Source organism: Carcharhinus amblyrhynchos, chromosome 6 (assembly GCF_965287045.1).
Source record: "Carcharhinus amblyrhynchos chromosome 6, sCarAmb.v2.hapA, whole genome shotgun sequence".
NCBI lineage: Eukaryota > Metazoa > Chordata > Chondrichthyes > Carcharhiniformes > Carcharhinidae > Carcharhinus > Carcharhinus amblyrhynchos.
In genome coordinates, this window is record NC_137329.1 from 44,925,636 (window position 1) to 44,946,273 (window position 20,638).

Here is a 20,638-nt window from a genome sequence, read left to right on the forward strand (position 1 = left end):
GGTCAAGAAGGCGTATGGTGTACTGGCCTTCATTAATCGAGGGATTGAGCTTAGGAGTCAGGAGGTAATGCTGCAACTTTATAAGACCCTTGTCAGGCCCCACTTGGAGTACTGTGTGCAGTTCTGGTCGCCTCACTATAGGAAGGACGTGGAAGCTATTGAAAGGGTGCAGAAGAGATTTTCCAGGATGTTGCCTGGATTGGGAGGCATGCCTTATGAAGACAGGTTGCGGGAGCTAGGACTCTTCTCCCTGGAGAGATGAAGGTTGAGAGGCAACCTGATAGAGGTTTATAAGATGTTGAGAGGAATAGATAGGGTGGATTCTCAGAGGCTATTTCCCAGGGCTGAAATGGTTGCTATGAGAGGACACAGATTTAAGGTGCAGGGAAGCAAGTACAGAGGAGATGTTAGAGGTAAGTTTTTCACTCAGAGGGTGGTGAGTGAATGGAATCGGCTGCCGTCGGTGGTGGTGGAGGTGAACTTGCTGGGGTCTTTTAAAAGACTTCTGGATGAGTATATGGGATCTAATGGGATTGGGGGTTATAGATAGTCTATGGCTTAGTAGGTGTGATCGGCGCAACTTGTGGGCCGAAGGGCCTGTTTGCACTGTAGTGTTACATGTTATATATTATATGTTATATATATATTATATATTATATATATTATGTTATGTTCTATGTTATAGCCCATGCATTTACCCTAGCTAGTACCCTTAACAATAAAGGGCAATTTAGCATGGCCAAGCCACCTAACTCACACATCTTTGTACTGTGGGAGGGAACTGGAGCATCCGGATGAAACCCACACAGACATGGGGAAAACATGCAAATTCTATACAGACATTCATCAAAACCAGAATTGAACCTGGGTCCCTGGCACTATGGCAGTAGAGCTAATCACTGTGCCACGTTCTCCCCATTTCTGTGTGGGTTTCCTTCAGGTGCTCCAGTTTCCTCCCACAGTCCAAAGATGTGCAGGTTAGGTGGATTGTCCATGCCAAATTGCCCTTTAGTGTCCCAGATGTTAGGTTAAATGGGTTAGCCATGGGAATTGTGTGGGACTATGAGGATAGGGTGGGGGAAAGAGGACCTAGGTAAGACACTCTGTCAGAGAGTCAGTGCAGACTTGTTGGGCCGAATGGCCTCTTCTGCACTGTAGGGAATCTTTGATTCTATAAACACTGCTATTGTCACTTGTATGAGCAACTGGAGAATTGTTGATGTTAATGGACTACATTCCAGCCATGGAATGTAGTCCATTTTCAGGAGAGGAGGGTGGGATGATGTGTCCTGAAATGCAGCTTGAGATAGAGAATCTGGTGAACTGATGCGGCAACAACAATCTGAAATGCAACTTAATTTTATCCTTAGCCAACATCTATTGAACTGGGTACAGGTAGGACCCTTACAGTGGTGCATCAACAGGGGACATACAGCGCCTTAGTCCAAACCCAACTGGAACACAGCTTCAGAGGGTGTGCATAAAACCCTGAAATGCCTGTTAGAGGGAAAACACTACACATTCACACTAACATTCATCCGTCCACAATTTTAGCTCAGGATTAATCAATTTAAAATGAATGTTATTTGCTTGGTGGGATGTGCACAATGTGAGCTGAATAATACTGGAACCATTCCATTCTCAGGGTCTCTGTATCAAGCTCAGAAAACCATTCCAAGATTCCATGAGGATAAGAAAGAACTGTTAATCAAATGAATGCTGATCAGGAAGGAAAGCAAAAACAAATAGAAAGTTTTTTTTATGTTTGGATGACTTGTAGACATGTTTTTCACTCAACAAGGTGAAAGATGTTCATGCTGAGTGAACATTCTCAGGCCAAGTATAACACAGTTAAATGCAAAACAAACATTCCTTCGCTCTAACCCAGTAATGTCCCAATCTTACTTGGCTGGGACCACTTCACACTACTCACAGGCATTTTATTATATGACCTTTACACCCAAGAGTGGAAGAACTTACCTTAGAATGGCAATAGCCCAATATTCATAGAATCCCTAAAGTGCAGAGGAGGCCATTCAATCCATCAAATCTGCACCAACCACCATCCCACCCAGGTCCCATTCCCATAACCATATGTATTTATCCTAGCTAGTCCCCCTGACACTAAGGGGCAATTTAGCACCCAGAGGAAACCCATGCAGACACAGGGAAAATGTGCAAACTCTACACAGACAATGATCCAAGCCGGGAATCAAACCCGAGTCCGAGGCGCTGTCAGGCAGTAGTGCTAACCACTATGTTACCGTGCCATTCAATCATGTAGGTGTACTATAAGGCAGGTAAGGAAGTGGTGAGGAGGTGATCATTACCTTGCTCTTGAGGCCCAGCACCAGTTTCTGTAACCGTAGATGTGGTCAGCTGCTCTTGTTTCCTTCCAGTTTTTGGTGGATCGCTTAGCCTGCGCAAACTGGTCAGAAAAGCAGTATAAACAGAGTGGGAGACCAATATCAAATCCAACACATTCTTCTACTGGATTCTACAAATATATGGCTTAACATGTACAAAGTACTTTTGATGTGTAGTGTTACTGACTGAATTGTTCCCTTTCAGTGAAAAGAAACATAACCAAGAGGAGGAAGACATTTATCAGAATTGGCTCCGTTCTGTGGCAGTCGTATGTGAAGACCTGACAAACTCTGAGGAGGTGAATATTGAAAGTTTACATGTTTTCTTTTGTGTAATGACACAGTGCTTTACTACTGCAGGACATGAAGTGCCCCGGGCCTCTTTGTGCAGCGCACTAGGTTTACTGGCCAGAATGCTCCGCTGTCAGGCGCCCCACCTCCCATGCCTGCTCAGCTAAATCTCCATTCACTGAAACGGGAACAGAGAATCCCAACCATGGGCAAGCTCGGAGGGTTGCTATTTTTGTGCCAATGCTGTTAAATGATGAGGTAGTGCTTTTCTTTCAGATCAATCCAGGGCATTGAGCAATGCAGATTGAACCTGGAATCTTCCCAATCTCTGCTGAGCTAAGCGCGCTGAAATGATGTGCGTCTTCCAAATTCAGCTGTGATGCCCCCAGTAGTCAAGGGCTTTGTCAACACTAAATGGCCAACCACAAACTGTTCCCTGGTACTTGTAAGAATGAGTATCTCAGAAATATAGGGAGAAAACCCAAAAGGAAACATAATTCTTTAAAAAAATACAATTTCCATAACATTTTGCCCTATGCTTAACTATCAGATTTTAATTGTTTATGATCTTCTTTCAGCTGGGAAGTACTGCAAAAGCAAAAAATGAGAGAGAAAACAGTGATTCTGTTTTCAAGGTATGTGTTTACTTCAATAAGTTTGTTGCCGGGCATTAGATTAAAGCTGCTGGGTGCAAGCAGGGTCGTATTTGAAACACTACAATTGACGCAATTCTCTAGTTAAGCACAAAGGGGGCGAGGCAAACAATGTTGCCAGGTAGACAACATCACCCGCAATGGTTTCAACAGTAGAGTAACACAAAAACTCATATTGATCAGATTCACATAAAGAAGACTGGTTCCTTAGAAGCAGAAGACAGGTCTTCTGTTTCAGGTGAAACTACCCCAAGAATTGGTAACTTAAAAGAGAGGAGGGAACATTTAAGAAGTGAAAAGGATAAAATTCATGGGAGCAATGCTTTGCACGAGAAATCAGTAGTTTAAAGGGAAACCATCTTCATGGAACTGTGTTTGAACAAGCTACTTTTCATTTGTTGCAGACAATAACAGGACTTAAAATGCCATGGAAATGCATCATGGTGTCAGATGCATGTGCTGTCATTAAATATATAGGTATCGCTAAATGTTTTACCATGAGGAGTGCGTTCCTATTTTATGTAAAAAAAAACGCAGCAAGTCCCAGAACAGTACTAGATACAGGATTCTCCATTTGGGCTTCAGTCAATTCCAAAAGCTGCTTAATAAATTCAAGATTAGTCTTCATGTAGCACTGTGTTTAGTTGGAATTAGACAGGTTCATTTCTATAATTTTCCTCAGCGTCACGTATACTGATGTCAGACAGACCGGAATTCTGAGTTAGGCAGTCTCTGTTACAACAGCAGTAGATTTCATTTGTTCTCAGGGTTGAGGTGAAATGAAATTCAGATATTATCTTAGTAGCAAAACCTCCTTCCATTGAGGTAATTCCATTTTAAATTCCCTACAGACATTATCCGATGAGGTTGCAAGCGTGGTTTATCGTCTGAAAAACGCAAAGAGCAAAATGTTAAAGAAGCCCGTACCCAAACCAAAACCTACTGTGGTCCCAACACTTTAAGTACAAGCTGGATGGAGTAGCAGATTATCTAAACATTGTGCAATTTTTTTCATCTATTTGTCTTTTACAAAATATTGCCATTGTGAAAATAAATTATGTTTTAAAAAAACTGTTCATGTGGTCATATTGAGTCACTGGGGTTAATTCCACTCTTCCCCTTCCCTCTTTTGCTTGTGGACTCAGCTGAACCAGGCTGTTTTTCTAAGATCAGCATCTTTTGCACAATCGACACATTTGAGGAAGAAAGCTCTGTGCAGACCTTAATAAAAACTGCAGTGGATAATATGGCAGATTAAGTCTTGACGCACTTGCTGTTCCCTGGCACTTACAAAGAACAACCCAGCACGGGAAACAGGCCCTTGGGCCCAACGAGCCCGCGCCGCCATCTTAACAAAGCGTTTTCCTACACCTACCTTGCCCCGTGTGTATGTGAATGGTACCCCTATTGTAACCAGATTCAAGGGAGAATAGTGTAGGGTCAATTTGGCACACCAATCAGCCTAAGAGCACATCTTTGGAGTGTGGGAGGAAACCGGAGCGCCCAGAGGAAACCCACGCAACCACAGGGAGAATGTGCAAACTCCCACAGACACAGGCCCAAATCCATGAATCTGCACAGCTGGCAGTGATAGTCACTGAGCTGTTGTGGTGCCCATCTGCTGGTCCAGGTTTAAGCACACACAACGATGCGAAGTACTAGGCCACTCTCGAAACATCCAAGAGCAGTCCACGCACGACCCACGGTGTGCATGCCCCTCGTTTGACAACAAGGTGGACTGACACACCTGCGGATTAAAAGAGACAAAACATTAACATGTAGTATTACATTTCCAGTATCGTCCCGAGGCTCTGACCCTTTTTAATACCATCTACTATAACCCTCCATCCCTGTTTCACTCGTGTCTAAGTAAACCTTAAACAAGTCCAGCGTGCCTGCCTCCACCACCTTGGTAGTGCATTCCATACCCCCACGACCCTGTGTGAAAAACCTCCCTCTAGTATCCAAATTATACTTCTCCCCCCTCACCCTTAGCTTGTGACCCCTCATGATATTTGTCTCCAATCTAGGAAAAAGCCTGCCACTGTTGACTCTATCTATACCCTTCATTATTTTATACACCTCTATCAGATCCCCCCTTAATCTCTGTCTTTCTAAGGAGAAGAGCCCCAGTTTACCCAATCTTTCCTCATAACCCAGTCCTTCCATACCAGGCAGCATCCTGGTAAACCTCCTCTGCACTCTCTCCAGGGTCTCCACGTCCTTCCGGTAGTAAGGTGACCAGAACTGGACACAGTACTCCAAATGTGGTCTAACCAAAGTTCTGTACAACTGAAGCATTAGACGCCAGCTCTTATACTCTATACCCCTTCCTATAAAGGCTAGCATTCCATAAGCTTTCTTCGCAACCTTCTCCACCTGGGTTGCCACCTTCAGAGACTTGTGCACTTGCGCTCCCAGGTCCCTCTGCATTTCTATACTCTTAATTGGTCTATCTTTTATCATGTAACTCCTCCCTGCATTATTCCTTCCAAAATGCATCACCTCGCATTTGTCAGGCTGGCAATGAGATAGTGCTGGGGGATGGGAGGGTCAAAGGAATTGATAGGCGGTTCTGTGGGCAAAAGCCTGACTCCAGGATGGTAGTCTGCCTCCCTTGAGCAGGGGTACAGGACGTATCAGAGAGGATAGAGGGAATTTTGAAGGGTGAGGGGACGCAGGCTGAAGTAATTATACACGTAGGAGAAAAGGACATAGGAAAGCAGAGTAGGGGGGATGTACGTAGGCAATTTAGGGAGTTGGGGGCCAAGCTGAAGAGCAAGGCCTCCAGGGTGACATTCTCTGGGCTGCTGTCTAGTAACAGCAGGGCTAGGAATAATGAGATCATGCAGCTGAATGCGTGGCTGAGGGATTGGTACAAGGTAGAGGGCTTTACTTTTGTCGATCACTGGAAAGTATTTGTGAGAGGGCACCTGTACAGGAGAGATGGGGAACATTTGAATGGGAGGGGGACAAATATCTTAGCTGGAAGGTTAGCTGGAGTGTTTCGGCAGGGTTTAAACTAATAGGGAAGGGGGCTGGGGATGAGACTGATAGCCCATTAGGCACTGGGATCAGGAGCGAGTTGGGTGACAGGGTAGGTTTGGTTGAAAGGAAAATTATCAGGGGAAATGAGGATCCAAGTGGGCCTGGAGGGTTGGAATGCGTCTGTTTTAATGCGAGGAGTGTAACGGATAAAATGGATGAGCTTAGGGCCTTGATGTTCGTGAGGAATTTAGATGTGGTGGCAGTGACGGAGACGTGGTTAAAGGAAGGGCAGGACTGGCTGCTGAATATTCCTGGGTATAAGTGTTTTAGGTGTGACAGAGGAGGGTTGAAGAGAGGTGGTGGGGTGGTGTTGTTAGTTAAGCTTAAAAGTCACAGCAGTGCAGAGGGAGGACAATATGGAGGAGTTAGGGATTGAGTCACTGTGGGTGGAGTTGAGGAATAGGGAGCGATTACTATGCTAGGGGTATACTATAGGCCACCCAACAGCCCAAGGGCAGTGGAGGAAGGCATTTGTAAAGACATTTTAGATAGGTGCAGAAAGAATAGGGTGATTGTAGTGGGTGACTTTAATCTTCCTGGAGTGGATTGGAAGGTGCCTAGAGCTGGGGGTACGGATGGGGAGGAATTTGTAAAATGTGTGTTGGAAGGTCCATGAAGCAGTACATAACTAGCCCGACTAGGGAAGGGGCTATACTGGATTTAGTTTTGGGTAAAGAGCCGAGGCAGGTGGTTGAGGTTGCAGTAGGCGAACATGTGGCTAACAGTGACCACAAGTCTGTCTACTTTAGGATAAAAATGGAAAAGGATGAGTGCCGTCCGAAGGGGAGGGTGCTGAACTGGGGGAAGGCGAGCTATAGCCGGATTAGGAGGGAGCTGAAGGACACTGATTGGGAGAGGTTGTTAGCGGGCAAGTCCACGGTTGGCAAGTGGGAGGCTTTCAAGGGCAAACTGATAATGTTGCAGGAAAGACATGCGCCCGTAAAGAGGAAGGATGGGAAAGGCAGGATTAGAGAGCCGTGGATTACAGGGGATATTGAGGACTTGGTCAGGAAGAAGAGGGAGGCATACGTTAGGTCTAAACAACTGGGAACGGGGAGAGTGCTGGAGGAATATAGAGAGAGCAGGAGGGAGCTTAAAAGGGGAGTCAGAAGGGTGAAAAGGGGACATGAAATGGCTTTGGCTGATAGGATTAAGGAAAATCCAAAGGCATTTTACTCTTATATTAGGAACAAGAGGGTGGTTAGAGGAGGTGCGTGATTCACTGGTACACTGAAGGCCTGAGCTGACATTGGGGTGTTAACTTGGAAACTTTGGCATATCTTTAAATGAAGTAGACTTCAAGTTGGCACAAACAAAGTTTCCCAGAATATGAGAATTTTCAAAACTGATCTAAAATTGTCCACTAATGTGAATGGTGAGTTCAAACATCAGTTAGTACAGCCTAAAATTAAATGAATAAGAAACAAAGGCAGAATGGAACTTTTTTCATCTGAAGGTTAATACAAATGTGGATTACTGTGAAGGAACAACTGAACTCATTTATACTGCTCACCTCAGTTAGCAGGGGAGATTGATGTATAGACCCGAGAAGGCAAATTCATTCGACCCAAATAGTGTTTTCCTGTTCCTAACAATTAATGTAATTTTAAAAGTGTCAGGTATTATGACTCACTGTCTTGTCCATCTCCACATTTTACTTACCTGAGTTACCCCACAGTGACACATGAATGAATAACAGAGCTTCTACTTAGCACAATTTGTACCATCAGCATATAATTGAGTCCTTTGGACTAGAAGGCCTCAGGAGTAATCCCTATTCTATCTACAGTCAGCTGAGCTTACAATAGTGACATAATTGTTGCTGCAGTGTTCTGGAATACATCAAGTCACAATGACTAACTTGTGAGTACTTTGCATCTGTTTTTACCAAGGACTCATGGTGAATAAGAACGTAGTTGAAACACTGGATCGATTAAAAATTGATGTACAGAGGAGATATTTGAAATGTTGACTGCACTTGTATGATTCATAAATCACTATGGATGGGATAAATTCAAGGATGCTGAGGGAAGTAAAGGTGAAAATTGTGGTGGTTCTGGGCTCTCCTTACATATAGGGGATGGTGCCAAGGAACTGCAGAATTGAAAATCTTGTACTCTTCTTTGAACAAGAATGCAAGGACAAACCAACCAACTACAGGCCAGTCACTTTAATCTCAGTGACGGGAAAGTTTTTAGAAATGATAATCTGGGACAAAGTTAATAGTCACTTGTAAGAGTAGGTTAATTAAGGAACAGCAACACAGATTTGTTAAATTCACATTGTATTGAACCACCGTGATTGGGAGTTTTTTGAGGTAACAAGGAGGGTTGGTGAGGAGTACATAGACTTCCAAAAGGTGTTTGATAGAGTGTTAGATAACAGGCTTGCCAGTAAAACTGAAGCCTTTGGGATAAAAGGGATAGTGATATCATAGTTTATGAGGTTAATCAAATGACAGGAAACAGAATAATGGCGAATGGCTGCTTTTAATTAAAAAGGGAATAACATAGGCATTTGAAGTGAAAAAATGCAAAGCTACAGGGAAAGGGCACAGCTGTGGTGTAGCTAAATTGCTCTTGCTGAGAGCTAATATGAATCTGATAACAAAACAGTTTTGGCCTGTGCTGGAACCATTCTACGATTCTGTGATTCTATGTTGGAGAATGCATGTTTGTAGGTGAGGAGGGGTAGGGTTCAACAGCTGAATAGCCTGTCAGCATTCACTTCAAGTTTCACAGTCATGGTATCAGGAGCATCCACAGAACAGCATGCCACTGAAGATTCAGCAATTTAGGACAGGGGTAAGAGCATTTGCTCATTGTTTGGGATGAGGGGGGGGGGTGGTTTACATATAAACAACAAATGAAGAACACCAATTTGCTTTGTACAATTTATTAACAGACTTTAAGCAGCGCCATTGACATCAACGGAATAGAGAATCAAACAAGATTTAAAACAGGCTGTCAATTCACTGCCACCCATTTTGCATTATAGGCAAAGAACAATTTCACCGCACTATCTTTTACAATGAAAATAAACACTTTTAAATGAAAACAAATCAGAGTACATGAAACAGATATACAAACCAAAGGTAGCTACCATCTGAATCACAAAATTCAGATTATTCAATGCATGCATCATAACATTAACAGGATATCCATACTCAGAGCTCAGTAACATTGCGCACTAGTCGACCAATGGAATTATAGGACAGGCAATACAGGTCAACTAATTACGAAATGGTCTATTATAAACTGTTATGTCTTGAAGAAAAGCAATTGATACAGCAATGGTTATTGCATGGTAGATACCTGGAGTGATGCACTGTGCACAGATTCAACAATTACAAAATTCAAACTTTTTTTAAGAAGAAATAATTTTAAAATACGGTTATTACCTTTTGCCACAATCATACAAAAACTATATCCAGCCCAAAATCGGCTTGGGTGGCAAATAGGCTTAAAATAAGTCATATAGTAAAATGCAACACATCTCAAGATTGTGTCTGAGAGTTGGTACCTTCCATTCTCTTATACTGACACTAGGGCTAGATTCTCCTATTCATTATCAAAGGGAAGAAAGTCCAGTTCTTAAGTATTAGCGAAGACCTGACAGAAACCGAGTCTGCGCTGTCCCTGCAATTAAATTCACATTTAGTTAGGATTCCACTCAGTCATACCAAAGCAAAACACTAACTAACAGCTGTTCAGCTAAAAATGAAACCTTGGGTACCGAGTAGCAATCAATTTCCCTCAACTTTAAGAAATTCCTAAAATTAAAAGCAAAAATCCACAAACTCAACTATGACAAATGTAAGTGGTCTCCAGAGCAGTTTCAACCTTTAAGTTTTGCTGCATTACTTTTGCAAGTTTTCAGTTTTACCATAGGTGCAGATAAAGTTCTTAACATTGAAGCTCTTCAATGAAGCATGAGAAAGAACTCAGTTAGCTTGCAATCCACAACTGTCTTGTGTTAACAAATGCGCTGCTTACAAAATTACTGGTCCTTAACCTTACCAACAAGGCATCACAGCTCCCATTAAACACAAGTGAACACCCATCAGCGTAATGGCACAATCTAGTAACATCAACATGGTGTTCTCACAGGGGAGGGCCACTACATTGCACGTGTTCTTCATGCCAATTCTCAAAAACACTAAACATGTTGAAACTTTCAATGGTGCAGAGACGGAGACCCAACATAAACAGATCTTTGCATCTTTGTCTCACCTGTCCAGAGCCAGGGAATGCAGATTCCCCAGACACAGAAAGGAAAATAGATACATCTTTACCAAAATATTACTCTTCCTTACATAATATAAATTTCTCCTTTAGTGCTAATGCTGCACTGTACATATATGCTGCATCTATATAACATATTTCTCCTTGGTTCTAATACTGCACTATTATAAACACACACATGCTGTATTGGGTTATAATGTTCCTGTGTATAGAAGAACAGGGATTAAAACACTAGAAATACCTCTGAGAAATATCATAATTTAGGCACTTAACACACTCCCGTCAAATTATTCTGTCGGTATTTTAACAAGGATCTTTTAAATTAATGTTTTTTTTTGTTTAGACTGCAAAAGAAATTGGTACAAATATGTTAAAGACATTCATACTCTATAGCATATATAGCAGTAAGATCATAATGCCAAATATTTCAGCAAAGTAGGTGAGACCTATCCCACTAGTCTAACCTCTAGACATATGCTGACAATAGTTAGAGCAGCAATAATTGGCCTCAGTACCTTTGTTCAGGAAGGGCAGGTAAAACAAATCCATTCAGGTTCCTGCTCTGAATCTATACACAGTGTCTTCTGCTGAAATATGTGGTGAAGCTGTGGGAAAATGCAGACAGAAAAGCCTTGACTCTGAAGGTTCTCTTGATGGAGCAGCTGCCATTTATCTAGGTCCACGTATAAAGAATGAGTATATGTGAAAGGGTGATCAATATCTACCTAACACTCCCTCAGCAAATATTCCTAATCACCAGGGAAGGAAAGGAATGTCACATAAATGAAATAAAATGCAACACCATGAAGTTTGGTTCCCACGAGCTTTTTAAGAATTTTAAATACAGAGCAGGTAAAATATAAAACTAGAGGAAAAAGGAACTTGATTTACCTTTGACTGTGTCACTGGTCTATGAAATGAAGTGCTAATCCATGTGTGCATTTAGAAAGCACTTTATCATTGTCTCAGAAACTCATGTGTGTGTTAGATACAATGAATTACTTTGAACTACAATGCCCTTTTCACATAAAAAAAAACACACAAACAACAATAAAATGAATGAGCTGTTAATCTTTTTTCTGGTGGCATTGGTTGAGAGGGGTATGTTGGGTCAAGTCACCTGGCTCTTCAATGGGGTCATGGAGTCCGAACAGGTAGGCAGGGTCTCAATTTTGCATCTCAGCTGGATACTACGTGATAAACTATTCCCAAAATGTATCATCTCTGCTATCATGCAAATTTATTAAGTATGACATTTGCCAGACCTGAAACTGAAACACATAGCTGTATAGAATCACACAAGAGTCAATCATTCCCTTTTCCCTTGAGTCCACTGTGCACATACACAGACATACACAGCTGGACGTGCCAGCAGTGAAGTTTTCCCTTCTAACCAGAGTGCACAGGATGGGATTACTGTACTGGCATACACACATTATTTGTTGTGCCAAATGAATTGTGTACATTCGGACACATCAAAACTGTATCTTAGCTAAACAAATAGATTCCTCACTGGTTGCTTCCTTGAAACAAAAATAACAAAGTATCACTGACAGAGTACACAAACTCCTGTCACATGTCCAGTAGACAGATCAGCAATACACAGACAACATTCTTGTGGTGTCCTCCAATTGAGTAAAACAAACCTTATACCCCTAATCCTCTCAAAACGCACATCCAGACCTGAGAGAAGGAGTGAGTCAACCCTGAAATAATTCAAAAACTAAATTTAGGTGATCACCAATCTAAACTAAATCAGCTGATTTAAATTTGAAAGCAGAAGGGGAGCTACAATTGGTCTCAACATCAGTAAATTGGGACAAGGAAATTCAGTCAGAGGTCCCATTCCTGATCTGATGTTGCGAAATTAAGTTTGTGTGCATTGAACAAGAGAGGAATGCACTGATTCTCATGTGTTCAAATGGCTTGTTAACAAGAATCATGCATAATGAATAGCCAATTATGAGCACTTTTGATGCTCCCATATGTTCATGTCATTTCCCTCCTTAAAGGCACCAGTGCATATCTAGAAGAGAATTTTAACAATAAATAATTGTTGGAAAACATGTTTAAAATTCAGTGTATAGCATTTTAAGTTCTGTTTTCTTTGTTTGTTCCTAATCATATCATTTCCTCTTTACAGTACCGTTTGTCTCATTACCTTGCAGTATTTTGCTTCTCTTTACTGATCAGTGTACTAGAAACGTGGCAGATTTAAATTACCAAAATGTACCAAATTAACTTCCCAGTCTTCCTTTTGTCCTACATCAGTATGATAACACATAAGGCTAGAGGATTAATTTTATGCAATAGTGTAAAATGGGTGATGGGAAATCAACAGCTACTTTTTAATTGAGGTCTGAAATAAAAATAAATTTCTCAGTATGTCTGTGGAGGGAGAAATAATGTTAATGTTTCAGGTTAAACATTCTGATGAATGTCATCAACCTGAAACATAATGCTAGCCCAAGTTGCTCTGACCTAAAAAACAGCTATACATGTGAGCACACTTGCTCTACTCTCTTGAATCTCAAATGTCCAGAGTTAAACATTAAGATTGAAGTTTAAGATTTCTTTAAAGTTCCCAAGTTCTTCTAACCTCTCTTATATAACTGGACACGATACAAATGCTCGTTCTGTAATAAGAGATACTTGTCTCATCTGTAGCCTCTGGCTTCTCTTTACCCATTGCCATCTTTCTTTCTTTGCTCTATTTTGGCAATATTATAGAGATCATTATTCCTCGGAACTTCCCTTTTTCATCCCATTAACCCCACACATTCTCTTCTTTCTTGCCATAGATCAAAATTCACCACTGTCTCTAACTCCCAATCTCTCACATCAAGTCAAAATTTGGGGCTCCTTAACTCCCTCAATCTTTCCAGCTCCCTGAAATTTTCACGTTGTTAAAATCCTAATGTTCATTTATTTTGTCTTTTTTGTGCTCTTTTCAACCTTGGTGATGTCCAGCACTAATTCTTCACCTAGGTTTATATATTATTGTAGACTGAGCTCACACGTCCTACTCCATACGATGCCTATATTATTAATAATCTTACAGCAGATGGAAAATGTGAAGAAATGGCAGTGTCAAGATATGACTGAAAACTGACATGTTTCTTCCCAGAGAAACAGCCAGGTTCACTCTCCAGATTGTCTGACACTTTGTCAAAATAATAGCAGAGTTTGCGCTGCCATTCTTGAGGGCGGGGCCTAAAGGCATCAGCGAAGCCAGTTCCACAGAGATGGTGTCCTGATCTCAAAGCTAAATGACAAGCTCCCGTCAACAGGCATCATGACAATCCCCTCACCGCCAAAACAATAATGCTGGCAATCTCACTCCCACCTGTTATTGCTGGCAATCTCCAACCTCCCCCAAATCATCACCCACCTCCTGCCAGTGCCCAGGAAGTACGATGTTATGCTATGTGTGAGATCTCCCCAGTGCAATTCCTATTGTGGATCTCTCATGAGATTTAGTGGCTATAATGGGATTTTCGCCATCACACAGGCCTGAAAAACCCCAGCCTACATTCTTTTATTGTAGTCTCAACTATCCAAACGTACATGTTCTCCTCCTCATATTATCTTGTGAATTTAAAAAAGGCATTTATTATTCTATATTCATAAAGATTGTGGATATTGCTAGATTACTTTCCACTGTGTGATCTTCGTGTCAGCACCAAGTATTCAGTTAATGCACACTGCCCTAAGGATGTACTTCAGTTCCAATTCCATGAACGTGCTCTATATTGCATCAGTATGGCATTTGTCTATTTCTCACCCTGTTGCTCTCTGGACAAGTTTGCCAATTCAGTACCAACTGCCATCACACTGGGGACAGTTCTGATTACTAGAAACAGGATTGAGACCTCCCTAGTAAGGAACTCTTCCGGTAAGTAGACAACATGTGGTTCTGACACTATTGCACAAAACTCCATCCAGCTAAATTTCAATTCAGATTCTGGAGTGAAAGACCAGTTCCTAACCTACTACATCATCCAATTCCACAAGCTTCTTTAAATTTAATGTCAGCATTGATTGTTGTAATCACTAGTGAGCAGTCGTTAATCAAATGCATTGAACTAGTACAGCACATTGGACTCAGGATTGTAGGAGGGGTGGGGTTTTCTACACATTAATCAATACACTTCAATATTGTGCTCTAAGAGTCTGGTGTAATAAGCATCATCATCACCCACCACAGCCACGTGACAAATCTGAAATGACCATTAAGTGTTAACTGCTCAAAATACTTCCTCAGACAGGATTAGAAGGACAGAAGTGCATTGATCATGATTTTCATAGCTCCAATGGACCCAAAACCCGTTGGGTACCGCAGGGCTGGAGTGCACTATTGACCCTAATAATGACATTTTAAATTTGATGTTTTCAAGTTTCCTTTGTACTTTGATTTTGTTTGGGCTGTTCCCCCTCCTTTTGGGGAGCTGCTCCTTTTACTTTGTCCTGATTTAACTTGAGTTTATTTGGTTTGACCTTAAAAGAGGCCAATGGACCCAAGGCAAAGATTTCACACAGTCAGCAATACACTTTCCTGAAAAATAAGCTATAACACAGTGGTATAATTTAAATAGCTATTTTTAAACCATTGCTGGTGTGCTTCTCAAAATTGTTAGTGGAGAATAAGAATGATCTTGTGATTTATAACTCCACCTAAACCACTCAATAAAGATTATAGTGTTATTGCTCAATCATAATCAATCATTCTAAACAAATCAGTGACTGGACTATTTCAAAAGAACACAAATCACTGAGAGAGCTATGAATAGAATTTGCAAACAAGCTATCCCTGATGCATCAGCTAATTAATGCAGTGAGTAGCTGAGCAATACAGGCAAGAAAATTGCCATGCTTGATTTCTGGTCTGTGCCGAGTTAACTGATCTCAGTTGCAGCAATGATAAGGGCATTACAATCAGCTTCAGCAACCAGGACACATACTGGAGCTACCAGAGCTAGTTACACACAACACTGTTGGTACAGTTGCATACAGCCATTTACAGACTGTAGGCAAAGTAGACAGCTGCACAGCAATCTAAATACTGTAAAGTACAGGAGTCAGTTACATACTATAGGCATAGTACAGAGAGGTGTGTGTAGAATTTGCAAACTAGCTATCCCCATCAACTAATTATTGCAGTGAGTAGCTGAACAATACAAAGAAGAAAATTGCAGTTGCACAGCAATCTAAATACTGTAGGATACAGGAGACAGTTACAACAGTTTATATACTGTGTAGGTACAGTAGTTACACAGCTATCTACATACTGTCAATAGTTAGACATAATTATGAGATACAGGAAATAGTTACACACAGCTTTGGTGCAGGAAATGGTTACACATGCAGCTTGACGTGCAATTCTCCTATGCCGATGCACATCTGTGTGTGTAGCTCCCTCCAGTAAGCACACAGCTGTCTTGCCTGTATATTAAAGTCCTTGGGTTGGTAACACTTTTGCTCCTGTACACTGAAATCAATAGATAATGCTGGAATAGTAATACGTATTGGTTCTACTTGGTGCTGCAACCTCTCTCTGCTCTCAGCTAAAAGAGCAAAGCACTTTGTCTGACAAACAAGTAGGGAATAAAATAGTCAAATGGAACATTGAGCCCTGATGCACACCTATTAGAAAGAAACTAAGTCCAGGAGCAATATTTTTTGTTCAGAGTACCTCCACTCCATTCTACAATTAAAAAGACAGGTCCTGGAATTCCAGAGGTTCTTCAGCCCTCTAGTTAGTGAAAGTTAGAGAGAAATAGCATTTAAAAAGATGGGTACTTTGAATAAAGGAACTCCCACTGGACATTTCTCCATTTTAGTGGATTATTTTATCAACACTGGTATCATCACTCCTCATCCAGATGTGCAAATCACACATGTCCTGGTGTAAGAGAAAGTAAATACAATGCAGTGGTGCCGATGGAAGAGTCACCTTCCAATACTCTGACAACTGCTTCATGTTAAACTAGAAAATCCACAGAATTTAAACTCAGCCAGAAAGTTAAATCCAGATGAAACTTCAGATCAATTGTGAACAGCAGATGGCTCAACTGGTTAAGACCAAGGAATAGCTGAGCTATACCATCCGTGAAGGCTTCAGATTTGATCCGTGCTGATGTACCAGGTAGAGTTTCAGAGTTCCTGTGCACGAACTGTGAAGGACAATAAATATCTGTTGAGGACTTCTCTCTCTGTATGCTATTCAGTAACCCCTGTTGGAAAGAGAGCATGTGTCCGGGACAGGGCTGGGATAAGTTGTGATGCCAGCACCGTCAAACAGCTTCTATCACTCAATGCATCCGCCAGCACTCACCACATCAGCTTACCCATGGCTACCTGGTAAGCTACCGGACTGCCAGCAGCCTCTGAATCATAATCTCAGCTCCAGTCAAAACCTTCAAAAACGGGAGAAGAGAAAATCAAAGAGTGCAATTAAAATGTGACAAAATTTGCAACTTGATATTTATATTTTGATACACTTCCATTATGAACCTAAATTCTGTAGAAAGTTGCCTGATAAACTAAAGAGTATGGAAGTGATTTTCTAAGTACACAATACTGTGAGAAGCCTCATCCAGTTACATGTATCTGAAATTCAAGGGTGTACATCCCATAATTTTCACTACATGTTTGGCAACGGTCCCCATCATGAAATTAGGCTCCACACGTAGACATGGCATCAGTATGGATTAGCACTAGAATGCACTGGATACAGAAGAAAAGCGCTGAACTTCTCCCCCCCATGCTGTACAACAGTAAAGGTTTGATTTTCCAACAGCACCTGGTACATGACACTTTAAAATAGGAAACTGTTTATGATTAAGGGCCTGAAATGCAACCCATTTTATCAGGAAAAGTTTGCCATAAAGCTTTAAAGTTAGGTCCCCTCTGGATACTGCAATCATTACCCAGCCTACATGAGGCATGCATGCATGCATGGATCAGCAACATACATTACATAAAAAACCTTTAGAATTGCAACACAGCAGATGATCATTTGGCCATCAAACCTGTGCCAGCTCTTCAACTGGATTTGTCTACTGTAATCCCATTTCCCCAACCTTTCCCTGAAGCAGAGATCACTTTGTACAAGAGGTAGGTACTGTATATTGAGAATTAGGGCCAGAATGGCCTCCTGGTCTAATTCCGATTTCCTCAGGAGATCAGAAAGGAAGATTTCCTATTTCCCCCCTTAACATTCCTGGGTTTTAGATCTGGTTTCTCACCATTCCCAGGAAATTACACGGCTTCTGGTGGGGTAGGGAATATATTTATTGTGATGTACAAGACATCACCAGGCTGAATGGACCAAGTGATTGTTCCTTGTTTTCATCTTCCATTTTCATTCTTTCTTTTATATTATTCCCTTTCAAATATTTTCCAATTCCCTTTAAGTGTCATTATTAGTTTCTTTGTCAAACTACATAATAACCAAGTGGTATTGGTTATAACGCTTCCACATAGTGTAAGCAAAGGGTATTTCAGAACATTATTGAGGAAGAATGAGTCTGAGATTAACTTGTTGTCACAGAATTCAATCACTAAATTCAATCCCTCTCTCACTCTGATCCAAGGGATAATTATTGAAATGAGTTTGGACCATTTCTATCTCATTACTGACACGCAGGGAGTCCACAGCACAACACTGCAGCAAGATGAGGACATTTAGCCAGGGTTCAGCTAGAGTGCTGCCTATCCTGGTTTCAATCATAGTATTTACAGCTTTCTGACTGCAGACAACTTTTTGGAGGTAACAATAAGCTAACACAGAAGCAAACCAATGAAAATAAATCACATGGTTCTAAATCAGATCACACCATAGTTTTCCAGTTTTATGTGCCCACTGGAACTCAGGAATACTTTGTTAGGTTATTGTCAGAGAAGGTTTGACCCTCAGTTCATCTTTCCGATGTCCCTATTAGTGTCATCCTTGCATTCCACGACTGACAGGGCAATAAGCATCTGGGCAGCATAGTAAGTGGCCATGATGATGGCCCGGGAATAAGGCACAGGGAAGCAAAACTTATTGACAGCAATGGTGAGGTCAGACACCATGAAGAGCACGGCTCCAAGGCAGGCACACAGTTTGGTCCACGTCCAGAGGTCGTTGAAGAGCTGCACCCCTGCAATGGCTCGCCAGCCCATGAATCCGATTAGAGCGATGTAAACTGCCACCAGGTAGGTGAAAGGGCCAGAAAGGTATGGGTAGAGCAGGCAGTAAGAGACTCCACAAATAGCTACCACTCCGCAGCCAGGTTCAGGATTCAGGGGCTTCATTCCAAAGGCTGAGGTGTAGAGAATATGCGTGATTGCAAACATGAGCAGTCCTGAGAAGTTGATAAGAGAAAGCAGCGTAAACAATACAGTATAAAACAGATTAAACTGAAATAAAAACTCCCAACATTGGAAACTTAAACTAAAGACAGCTGATTTATAAAGGTGTTTAAAACAACTGCACCGGTAAATAGACTTTCTGGAGTGGGACAGATTTAATTCAGTTCAGAAAAGTTCCTGGTTTGATTTCCAAACAACCATGAGTTAGCTGATCTTAAAATTCATTTATTAATGTCACAAATAAGCTTACATTAACACTGCAATGAAGTTACTGTGAAAATCCTCTAGACACCACACTCTGGCGCCTGCTTGGGTACACCGAGCAAGAATTTAGCATGGCTAATACACCAAACCACCACGTCTTTCAGATTGTGGGAAGAAACTGGAGCACCTGGAGGCAACCCACGCAAACATGGGGAGAATTTGCAGACTCCAACAGACAGTGACCCAAGCTAGGAATCGAACCTGGATCCCTGGCACTATGAGACAGCAATGCTAACCACTGTATTACCATGCAAATACAACTGGTTTCAATACTTACTGGCTAGAGGGAGGAAAAAAAAATCATCCATGGTTCTCACTGCAGTGATCCCTGTTGGGAAAGTGTGCATCTTGTCGTGCTTACCTTGACACTGAATATTCAAGCAGTACTCACTGCCCATAGTCACAACATAAATTGAACAGGCACTTGAGAAGAGACATCAGAAGGCCATCAATAAGTGTGGAGCCATGGCTCCACAGGAAAAACCTGATTAGAACAATATGGTTCATATGCCTCTTCTGTTCCTTAGGGCGCAACCTTAAGAAAAAAAAGTTCTAAGTGCTGAACACGTGAGAAAATGGAAGTTTCAGGCCTGTGTTTTGGATGAGCTTAAAATGCAATCTTACGACACTCACCTTTTTGGACAGAAGTGCGATCCTTACCAGTGGGATGACGTTAAGCTCGCTGCAGACTGCTAGAGGTGCCATTGTGCAGGTGCCCCAATCTCGCAGTGAATTGGGAACATCTCCTGCCACACAGTGGGCAGCCATGGTGCCTGGTGGGTAGTGCCAGGCTGGCCCATGGACACTGCCCGGCCATGCCTGCAACGACCCAGGGGCTTCAATGATCCCCAATCTCCTCAGTGAGGCCATCACTGGCGGAGACCACCTTTGATTCTTGCGGGTGTGAGACTAAGCAGGGAGGAGGTAAGTGCAAGTGAGCCTGGATGATGCTGTCTGGGACTCATTAAAAGTCGTGAAGCTGGTCTCACTGGCAAAACAGGGCCCGGGAGATTGCATGCAGGGATAGAACGTTGAGCGGTGGTGATATTAAGATTGTGCCCCAGGGGTTCAATGCTTCATTAGGGATCAAATATTTAGGGCAAAATAAATTTGAGGAACAAAACCCCAAATTAGAAAAAGCAAAATGTTAGAGCAGTTCAAAGATTTTGCCATCAACTGAACCCAAACAATTGATATCAGTGCTCATATATTTACATCATTTGTACACAGCATCGGTTACACTAGACCTCAAAATATCTCTGGCATTTTACTAACATACACTCAGAATAAGGGAAATAAATTTGCCACATTGCAGCTGACATGAAGGGAAAGACAACAAAGAAATAATACTCTGGGATCTCTCCCAGTAAGTCAGACACTGTGGAGTCTCACCCTGGGGATCAGGTCTCTGAGACCT

At 41.8% G+C, this 20,638-nt stretch overlaps 2 protein-coding genes across 5 annotated transcripts in view; one reads left to right on the forward strand and one right to left on the reverse strand.

Annotated features, from left to right (window-relative positions):
- LOC145344456 (circularly permutated Ras protein 1-like) overlaps positions 1 to 4,344 on the forward strand; it is a 64,100-nt gene extending 59,756 nt beyond the window's left edge. Inside the window, exons 18-20 of the mRNA XM_080191596.1 lie at positions 2,572 to 2,665; positions 3,236 to 3,292; positions 4,162 to 4,344. Of these exons, the coding sequence (XP_080047722.1) occupies positions 2,572 to 2,665; positions 3,236 to 3,292; positions 4,162 to 4,272 (262 nt within the window). The 3' untranslated portion in view covers positions 4,273 to 4,344. The remainder of the gene's footprint in view (positions 1 to 2,571; positions 2,666 to 3,235; positions 3,293 to 4,161) is intronic.
- A 4,893-nt stretch (positions 4,345 to 9,237) lies between these two features.
- The window catches only part of tmem86a (transmembrane protein 86A), a 29,367-nt gene continuing 17,966 nt past the window's right edge, over positions 9,238 to 20,638 (reverse strand). For 2 of the 4 annotated variants that reach the window (XM_080190335.1, XM_080190334.1), the window contains one exon: positions 9,238 to 18,950. In XM_080190335.1, coding sequence (XP_080046461.1) covers positions 18,517 to 18,950 — 434 coding nt within the window. In that variant the 3' untranslated portion in view covers positions 9,238 to 18,516. The remainder of the gene's footprint in view (positions 18,951 to 20,638) is intronic. The other 2 variants (XR_013886815.1, XR_013886816.1) reach the window with 2 other exon arrangements.